Source organism: Rana temporaria, chromosome 3 (genome assembly GCF_905171775.1).
Source record: "Rana temporaria chromosome 3, aRanTem1.1, whole genome shotgun sequence".
Taxonomy (NCBI): domain Eukaryota; kingdom Metazoa; phylum Chordata; class Amphibia; order Anura; family Ranidae; genus Rana; species Rana temporaria.
This window is the reverse complement of record NC_053491.1, coordinates 413,809,497-413,820,175: the sequence shown is the minus strand read 5'-3', so window position 1 is coordinate 413,820,175 and position 10,679 is coordinate 413,809,497. Positions and strand designations below refer to the sequence as shown.

Genomic DNA, 10,679 nt, shown 5'->3' with positions numbered 1-10,679 from the left:
AATATTTCATTTGTAAATAATGATATAAATGCATACACTAATTTAATATGATTTAATATATTTAATTATAATATTTAATTTGTTTATTTATAAACATATTCTGTAAAATTTTAGCTCTCTCTACCTTGTGACAAGCAAACGAAAATGTTTTTTGATTTGTTTCATAATTTTTTTGAGATACAGTTCTTCATAATTATAAAGAAATAGTAATAATTGTTCATTAGTCTAAAATAAATTGGTACGACACTAAAAATAGGTATCAGTAATTGGTATCGGAGAAGAAGTATTAGTACTCAAACTTGGTCTTTAAAAAACTGGTATCGGTGCATCCCTAGTTTCAAGCATTGCTTTAAGCATTGACATGCCTCCTTTAGACCACGGGTCTCCAAACTTTCCAAATAGGGGGCCATTTTACTGTCCCTCAGACTTTAGGGGGGCCGGACTGTGGCCATTGGGAGTAGAAAGGGTCCCAACATCAGTGGGAATAAACAGTGCTCCGTCTTTGGTGTCAGTGGGAAGAATTGTGCTCCTTCGTTTGTGTTGGCGGGAGGAGTTGTGCCCCATCGTTGGTGTCAATGGGAAGAATTGTACCCCATCATTGGTGTCTTTTTGCCCAATTGCTGGTGTCATTGGGAGGAATTGTGCCCCCATTGTTTGTGTAATCGGGAGGAATTGCGCCCCTTCAAAGGCCTTAGTGGGGGTGGTGTCGGGAATTAACGTTGGTAATAGTGGATTAAAGGTGCCCCAAGGGCCTGGTAAAAGCAAGCAAAGGGCCACATCTGGCCCCCGGGCTGCAGTTTGGAGACCACTGCTTTAGACCATGGTCCATTGGTCCAGTATGGTCACCTCTAGAGACAGCTAAACTCTCCAATAAGACATGGTGGTTTCATCCAACATAGTTTTACTTAAAATGCAGTACAAGGGATGTTCACCGGTCATTTGAAGTGTAAAGAGGCAATAATCTTCTAAGCTTTGTGCCCACTATGAAGGCTGGCAGCTAACCGAGGCAACATGGAGAAGAAGGGAGGGTCTATCTAAGGCAGTGTTTCGCAACCTTTTTTCAGTTAAGGCACCCTTTAAAATTATGGACAATCTCGAGGCACCCTCCAAAATTAAGGACAGCCTTGAGGCACCCTATTCTAAAATTTAAAAACTATTCTAATAGATTTACAAATTGCAGCAACATCAATACCCGTAGGACACCCAACATTGGAGGTGATTTATTCTTCCAAAGTAAATACACTTTTGAAAACTGGTACTGACTAGTACTCCAATGTTTCTCTTCTCCCTTAATTTTTCTCCATCAATTGGCTAATAAGACCCCAAGCTGATGGAGAGAGTTGGGGGATGGTCAAACAAAGATGCTATGCAAGCAACTGACCTCCTCCTTATCAACTGATGATGTCATTGATCGTTAGGAGGTTGGTGGCTGGAAAGTTGTAATGGTGCACAATAAAAACCTGTGGCTTTGTGTAACTAAAAGGCAGGTTTCATCCACCCACTGGCTTGTATAGAATTTTGGGGCAATTTTTAGGAATTTAGCTAAAGGCACCCCGAAGAAACCTCAAGGCACCCTGGTTGAAAAAGGCTGATCTAAGGACTAAACTAACTTGTCCCCAACATACTGGGAATCTGGACCACCATTTACAAACATAAAATAACAAGCTGTAGTTACACTGAATTGCCACTAGATGTCAGCACCAAGACATGATTAATCACTTAAAGGGGTTTTCCACCCATTTTTTAAGTTTATTCAAAGTCAGCAGCTACAAAAAGTGTAGCTGCTGGCTTTTAATAAACTGACACTTAGGGCCCTTTCACACTGGTGCGTTTTTGCCGCGATTTCGCGGTAAAAATAGCGCAATTAAAACGCTCATAAAACGCTCCCCATGCCCCCTCCATTGAAATGAATTAAAAACCGCTGTAAAATCACGGTAAAATCGCGGTAACAACGGAGCGTTAAAATCGCGGTAAAACACCGCGATTTTACTGCGTTTTTACCGCGTTTTTAATTCATTTCAATGGCATGGGGGCGTTTTAATAGCGCTATTTTTACCGTGAAAACGCGGCAAAAACACACCAGTGTGAAAGGGCCCTTACCTGCTCCAGCGTTCCAGCGACGCGCCGGCTGGGAGTCCGCTCCTCTCCCCCCCTCCCCGGCCCGGCGTCTTCATTGTCACTGTGGGCACCCGGCCATGACAGCTTTCGGCTTCACGGCCGGGCAACCACTGCGCATGCGCGTGGCACTGCGCATGCGCGCGCGGAGCTGCGCTGTTTGATTGGACAGGCGATCGCCTAGGACCTGACGTGTCCTAGGCGATCGCCTACATGGAGGGGCTGCCAAAAGGCGTTTAAGCTTAATCGCCTTTGCAGCCCCTCGGCGGAAGGAGGAAGTGGGACAGGAAGTCCCCTTCCCCTGAAGCCCCCACTCCCCCCCCAAAAAAATTACATGCCAAATGTGGCATGTAAGGGGGAGAGGAGTGGGTTAAGAGGAAGTTCCATTTTTGGGTGGAACTCCTCTTTAAGGACCGCCGCACGACTATATACATCGACAGAATGGCACAGCTGGGCACATGTATATATGTCCTCTTTAAGAGCCCAGCTGTGGGGCGCAAGTGGCGGTGCGCTCGTGACCCGGTCCGAAGCTCCGTGACTGCACCCACAGGACCTGTGACCCGATCGCCGCCGGTGTCCCACGATCATGTCACAGGAGCTGAAGAACGGGGAGAGGTGAGTGTAAACAAACCTTCCCCGTTCTTCTCTGTGGCAGTGTCAGTGATCATCTGTTCCCTCATATAGGGAACGACGATCAGTGAAGTCACACGTCCAGCCCCGCCCCCCTACAGTAAAAAACACACATTAGGTCACACTTAACTCCTACAGCGCCCCCTAGTGGTTAACCCCGTCACTGCCATTGTAATTTTCACAGTAACAGTGTATATTTATAGCACTTTTCGCTGTGAAAATGACAATGGTCCCAAAAATGTGTCAAATATGTCTGATGTGTCCGCCATAATTTCGCAGTCATGAAAGAAATCACTGATCGCCGCCATTAGTAGTAAAAAAAAAATATTAATAAAAATGCCATAAAACTATTCCCCTTTTTTGTAAATGCTATAAATTTTGCGCAAACCAATCAATAAACGCTTATTGCGATTTTTTGCCAAAAATAAGTAGAAGATTAGATTCCTCAGCCTAAACTGAGGGAAAAAAATTATATCTTTTTTGGGGGATATTTATTATAGCAAAAAGTAAAAAATATTGAATTTTTTTCAAAATTGTCTCTCTATTTTTGTTTATAGCGCAAAAAATAAAAAACACAGAAGTGATCAAATACCACCAAAAGAAAGCTCTATTTGTGGGAAAAAAAGGACGCCAATTTTGTTTGGGAGCCACGTCGCATGACCGCGCAATTGTCAGTTAAAGTGACGCAGTGCCGAATCGCAAAAAGGGGCAAGGTCCTTAACCTGCATAATGGTTTGGGTCCTAACCGGTTAATACATACATCAACTCCAATGCGACTGTAATTGATACAAAATAATTGTTTCAGAACATAATGTACTTTATGAAAATTTCCACCTCCTTTAGTAAATCTGCATCAATGTTTCTGCTTCCTAGTACCGTAGTAGATTATAGCATGCAGCCCTCTACCTGATATGGTAAAATCCAGTTGTTAGTGAGGTAAGATCTGTTCCTTTGCTGTTTGCTACTTAACCTGATTATATACACTGATCAGCCAAAATATTATGACCACCCACCATAAACCTTGGAGGCACGGCCACCACTAGACTTCCAAAGATATGCTGTGGTATCTGGTACCAAGTCGTCAGTAGCAGATCCTTAAAGTATGGGTGTCCTTTTATGAAAGTGAGATCAGTGGTGATCCCGATTCTCACCGCTGATCTCAGGTCATACACAGTTTATGAAGCTGAGGTAATCAGCTGAGAACATGTTCTTCACTGATTACCTCAGCACAGTGCGAATCTGTAACTCACGGCCAGTTTATGAAGGTGTGATCTCAGCACCTCACTGGCGATCTGTGACAGAATTCTCACTTTCTGATTCACCATCTCTGAGGTGGAGAAGAAGCGTGAAGCTGGCTGAGTATTGTGGAGGAAGAAGGAAGTCTTTTGACTTCCATGCTTCACACACAAGCAGCCATACAGTCATATCACATCTTCCCCACCTTCCCCATATATATATATATATACACACACACACACATATATTATATTTTTTTATATATATTTTATATTATATATATATATATATATATATATATATATATATATATATATATATATATATATATATATATATATATATATATATATATAGATATACCTATATCTATATATATAAAAAAAATATATTTTTTATATTTATAAATAAATATATATATATATATATATATATATATATGTTTTATATATATTTTATATCTATATCAATATTATATATATATATATATATATATATATATATATATATATTCTACCTGCATTAAAATGCTATTATTAAAATCATTTTTATATATTTTTTTTATTTATTAGTAAAAAAAAAAAATTATAAACCCTAGAATATGGTTTTACCCATGGACTGTTCTATGACAGTTATACAGGGTTTATATTTGTATACTTTATAAAAAAAAAAAAAATGATGATTATAAATGTATTTTTCATTTATATGAATGGTGTATAGCTGCATTACATATGTGGGATTCCGTTCATATACTATACACCATTCACATTTAGCAAATCAAAATGCACATTAAAAAGGTGTCAAACTATATGCTAAAAAAAAGCGACAAAGTGTGCATTACAAACCACACCAAAATGCATCTTAAAGCGGAGCTCCACCCTAAAGTGGAACTTGCGCTGATCGGAACCCTCCCCCCCTCCGGTGTCACATTTGACACCTTTCAGGGGGAGGGAGGTGCAGATACCTGTACAGGTATTTGCACCCACTTCCGGCCCAGCATTCACGGGCAAAAGACGGGCATTGCATCACATCCCGTCACCCCCCGTTGTGTGCTGGGAACACTCGGCTCCCAGCACACAGCGGGAGCCAATCGGCAGGCGCAGCGCGACTCGCGCATGCGCCGTAGGGAACCAGGCAGTGAAGCCGGAGCGCTTCACTTCCTGGTTCCCTCACAGCGGATGGCGGGGGGGGGGGGCAGCAGAGTGAAGAGCGATCGCTCGTCCTCTGCTGCGGACGGCGCTGGACTCCAGGACAGGTAAGTGTGCTGATATTAAAAGTCAGCAGCTGCAGTATTTGTAGCTGATGGCTTTTAATATTTTTTTTTGGCCGCACATCCGCTTTAAAATAACCTGTGCCAAAATGTGTGCTAAAGGACCAAAATGTGTGTTTAAAAAAATGCACAATAAAATAACCTACGGCCAGATGTGTGTTAAAAAAATATGCCATGTTAAAAAAAATGCCAAAATATGCATAAATAATGCCAAAATTAGCAATTAAAAACACACATTTAAACAAAGTGCCAAAATGTGTGTAAAAAAACTGAGTTAAAAAAGCGCTTATTATTTTCATGTAATAACACAACCTTTTTAACTTTGGTTTCACTTTTAAAACTCAGCTGCTCTGTAATCACACAAGTTTCTCAGGAGATCACAGGCAGCCCCTCCCCCCTTCTACTCAGATCTCAGGTGTTCTCAGAGGAAAAACTTCTCATCTATTCTCCTTCTGAGAACAAATGTTCTCCGCTTCATAAACAGGGTGCCAGAGGAGAAGATTTTTCTCTGAGAACTGAAATGAGATAAATTATCACCGTTTGATAAACGTACACCCTAAGACTCGTAAACATTGTTCAGAGATGCCAGTTGTTGTTCAAGTATAACCCAATCCAACCGTGGTGAGGAAATAATCAGTGTTTTGTGTTGCAATCATTTTTATTGAAGGTAATAAGCATAGTAATGCACAACATACGGTAGAATACAGCTGATGATTGAAGGAAGAGTACAGGCAAATAGTAACAATCAGATACATATAGAGGAAGTGAGGGGTGCAGTCAGAATTTCTCATACCTCTAATACATTCAGTCTGTAGATGCCAACTGATTATTTCTATGCAGTACAATTTAACAGTATTCAGTGTTTACCGCCGATGTATAAAGAAAAGACTGCTTATAGTATAATAGTCATCAGGAGATAGAAAATACATCAAATAAGCTAGTATAGAGAGAAGTGGGGGGATGCAAGGGAAAAGGAAATATTCTGTGTTTGTTTCATGAGATTTTCATTATTTTCTTCTAGTTTCCAGCACATCTGTAAAGCTCCATGGAGTTGTCGCCAGTTCATCTAAAAATGAGAAAGTGTATAGACAGAGATCATTACAATGGATGAAGGATAATGTTAAAACTCCTGCCTTGCCTTCAATCTTGTACAGGTGTACAGACTCCTCTCCTGTATTGTGATTACTTACTCTGATTTCACTGCACACTGTGAGCTTCTCACAATGTGCATTAGAAGCTGCAACAAGTTAGAAAGAGGCTTCCCTGATTTCTGGGGCCCGACATTTCTGTCCCTGGCCCGCCCCTTTTATATATTATATTTCAATCATGGAGGCATCAGCATCACATATGGGCGCTACATAAGGTGGTCTGGATGCAAAAACAGCCTGCCTAATGCCGCGTACACATGGTCGGATTTTCCATCGGAAAAACCTTTGATAGAGTCAGCTCTACACAGCGCCTGCGCACTGACTATGACACTGCCGCACGCTCCCGATGCTAGTGCTACTCTGCAAGGGGCGGAGGTGATTTTAGCAATAAAGTACACGTCTTAGCGGGGTGTGTTAAAACAAATGAAGGGCGGCTTTTGCACTGTTGATGGGCGGCTTTTGCAATGTGCCCCGCTAAGACGTGTACTGTGTTGCTAAAATCACCCCGCCCCTTGCAGAGTAGCACTAGCATCGAGAGTGTGCGGCAGTGTCATAGTCAGTGCGCAGTCGCCGTGTAGAACGGACTCTCAGCTCTACATCTTCGGCTATTTTTGGAGGCTCAGTTGAGGTTCGCACTGCGAAAGCGCCGCACCTGTACAGTACAGGGGGCTCCTTATCGGCCGGGGGAACTTTTTCGGCAGGACACCGGTTCAGCAGGAACTAGCTGAATTTTCCAGTTGGAAAATTTCCACACAGAGTATTCTGACGGTGGAGAAGTCTCCTTGCTTCCAGAATACAATACCTCAGCGAGTGATTCCCCATCCACATTGAATGTGTGTATAGGGAATCGAGTCATTTGTTGCTTTCAACCAGAAAAAAATGAATCATGTATGGGCTGCCTTAATGTAACGTGATTCTAGTATCAGGCACAGTCAGTTTTGTACTTACTGGGCATCACTTTTTTTTTACTTTTCTAGACACCAGAGATGGCACATTTGGGATTGGGTTGCTCATCTTTACAATAACACTCTCCCGCCTGGTTACACGTCTAAAAAAAAAAAAGATGAAAAATATAGACAAGACAAGAATATTACTATCCAATGACAGAACAAGCACAGAGTGTAATGAAATGCATTAATTTTCTTTTAACCACTTCCCGACGGCCGTACGACTATATACGGCCGCAGGGTGGTTCTACATCTCTGGGGCGCCGTCAATTGACGTCCGCCCCTTTCCGCGTTCCCCGCGCGCGCTCCCGCGCGCGCAGCAGGGAACTGCTGTGCTGGCCGTGTCCCTTGGACACAGCCAATCACAGATCGCTGTGAACGGCCAATCGGAGTGGGTTTTTCCTTGGCGATCTGTGCGGCCAATGAGAGATGATCTCATATGTTTACATATGAGATCATCTCTCATTCCCGGCTCACACAGACAGCGGTGCTGTCAGGGGAGAAAAGAGAAGGATCTGTGTCTCTTGTACATAGAGACACAGATCGGTCACCCCCCTTCCCCCACAGTTAGAACACTAATTAGGGAATACATTTAACCCCTTCCTCACCCGCTAGTGTTAACCCCTTCAATGCCAGTCACATTTATACAGTAATTAGTGCATATTTATAGCACTGATTGCAGTATAAATGTGAATGGTGCCAAAAATGTGTAAAAAGTGTCCGATGTGTCCGCCATAATGTCGCAGTCGCAATAAAAATCGCAGATCGCCGCAATTTCTAGTAAAAAAATAAATAAAAAATAATAGATCTGTCCCTTATTTTGTAGGCGCTATAACTTTTGCGCAAACCAGTCGCTTATTGCGATTTTTTTTTTTTTTTTTTTTTTTTACTAATGTAGAATACGTATCGGCCTAGACTGAGGATAAAAAATGTTTTTTAAAAAAAAATTTAGCTATTTATTACAGCAACAAGTAAAAATGTATTTTATTTTTTTCAAAATTGTCGCTCTATTTTTGTTTATAGCGCAAAAAATAAAAATCGAAGAGGTGATCAAATACCACCAAAAGAAAGCTCTATTTGTGGGGGAAAAAGGACGTCAATTTTGTTTGGGAGCCACGTCGCACGACCGCGCAATTGTCAGTTAAAGCGACGCAGTGCCGAATCGCAAAAGTCCTGGGCAGGAAGGGGGTTTAGGTGCCCAGTAAGGAAGTGGTTAAGCAAATTGTCTAAATGCAGGAGTCGTTTTTTATTCTTACTTCAATCTTGGTGAGCTTTGTGTATTTTTTCCAATCCTGTGCAGTAATCCAATGTTAAACTTGGAGCTTCTTGTAAGACCGCTTATTGCTGCTCTTGTGCAGGGTGACTGGTATTGTCTCCACCCCCTCCTGTAATTTTCTGCATGCAGCCTGTAGTGGGTGTAGGGTGACCACATTTCCAAACTGCCATTCAGGGACACACCTTCCCCAAAAAAGATGAGGGGGGCGGGGGAAATGTAGTCTCGGGGGTTGATGGGGAATTTGGCAGCGGGTTATTTTTCAGGTATATGTGCCACTTTCCACCAGATGCAGTGCCCTTGCCACCCATAGCCTGCCACCAGATGCAGTGCTTCTGCCACTCTCTCTGCATGAGCCATGTGCGTAGAAGGAAAGGAGTGGCATCACTATCTGGAGAGTGAAGATCACACCAGTCCCTGCTGGATGCCGGAGAAGGAGGAGGTGCACTAGGCGCAGGCCTCGCTCCCAGTCTCACTGTCTGAGAGTAAATTGTCACTGGTTGCAAGATGCCAGGCAGCACTGGCCCTAGCAACCAGTTCCGGAAATGTAGTTATCAGTTAGTATGGGGTGGCTGTGTCCTCCATTTCATTCCGGGACATGAAGTTGCCCGGGACCCAGGACAAACATGTCAATTGCGGGACAGTCCCGGGCAATCCGGGACACGTGGGCACCCTAAGTGGGTGGAGCTTTTAGGCCCCTCCCACAGTGTTGCGCTCTGCACAGGTCATGTACAGCACAGTGATGATGTCACTGGTAATATCTGGGTTTGCAAAATTATTCAGTGCACACAAAAAGTGGATTTATATCCTTTGTAGCTATACAGGAATATATTACAATTATAGTTTTTTTGTTGCCTGGAGTTTTTGTTGTCCAACTTTAACCCCTTCCCACCGCCACCTCCCAATCCTTTCACAGGAGGCGGAGGCAGGCATTCCGATAATGTGACAGCTGTGATTGGCAGTGTGATCTGCGGTTATTTTAGATCTGAACTCCAGACACATATAAAGTAAACACCATTTCGTCCAGTAATATCTTCGTTAGAAAATCATGAAATGTAGTTTAGATATTTAGGCAGCTGGAGTTAGGCAGAGGTTCCCTTACGGGTTGCTCCTACTCTTGGTGGAGTTTCATTTGGGTGGCCCTATATAAAGTGGGTGGAGCTTGGGCTCAGGGTCATTCTTGGTCGGAAACCAGAGAGAGATGGAGGTTTCTGCCAGTGGTGTATGTGCTCTACCCTATGGGGAAGGGGCTGATGGAAGATTCTCTCTACTATGTCCACCAACTCAAATATGTATCAAGAGGGCAAACTGCAAATGGGAGAGACTGGGACAGTATCCTGCAGAGAAACAGAGGTTAGTGTTTCCCTTTGTCCTCCCCTAAGGTCAGAATGGTGTCAGGAGAACATGTGAGGATTGCATTAAAGTGGTTGTAAGCCCTTACATAACACTTTTTGCTACAGGTAAGCCTATATTAAGACTTACCTGTAGATATCCCCCGTATCTGCATGTGCCGAAGACATCGGCACATGTGCACTGAAGCAATGGAACGCCGTGCCGTTGCTTCAGTTGGACTGTGCCATTTCTGGAAGCTCCTGCACGCGTGCGAGATGTCACGCGGCTCCGGCGAATCACAGAGCTAGAGTCGGCGGCCCGGAAAGGAAGAGGGGCGAGAAGATAGATGCAACCTGCACAAGGGACAGCGCTGGATTTGTTTGCAGGAAAGTGTCACATAATGGGCTAGTATGCATACTAGCCCATTATGCTTTTAATTGAGAGGCTTTGCAGGCCAGCATAAGCCACAAACAATCCGGTCTGGTGCTATGCATCTCTCAAGTATTTAGAATCTCCAGCCACTATGTGGAATATGATTTTTCCAGTATTTGGACTGTTATGATTATTAACTGAGATTTTTGAGTAAAGAAGTTTGACTGCATCTGGAAGCCTCTGTCATATTATATGAAATTAAGTATTTATGTCAGCCAGTAACTGGGGAATGCAATATGAGGTCTGCTTACTGGTGCAAGCCTAACCGTCTGGGCCCTGAAAGCTGACATGTGGAC

General features: G+C 43.0%; 1 protein-coding gene across 1 annotated transcript in view; it reads right to left on the bottom strand.

Annotated features, from left to right (window-relative positions):
• Positions 1 to 5,890: 5,890 nt before the first annotated feature.
• Positions 5,891 to 10,679, bottom strand: part of LOC120930520 — a 148,299-nt gene continuing 143,510 nt past the window's right edge. The window contains exons 15-16 of the mRNA XM_040341697.1: positions 7,348 to 7,447; positions 5,891 to 6,317 (exon numbers count right to left, since the gene is read on the bottom strand). Of these exons, the coding sequence (XP_040197631.1) occupies positions 7,373 to 7,447 (75 nt within the window). The 3' untranslated portion in view covers positions 5,891 to 6,317; positions 7,348 to 7,372. The remainder of the gene's footprint in view (positions 6,318 to 7,347; positions 7,448 to 10,679) is intronic.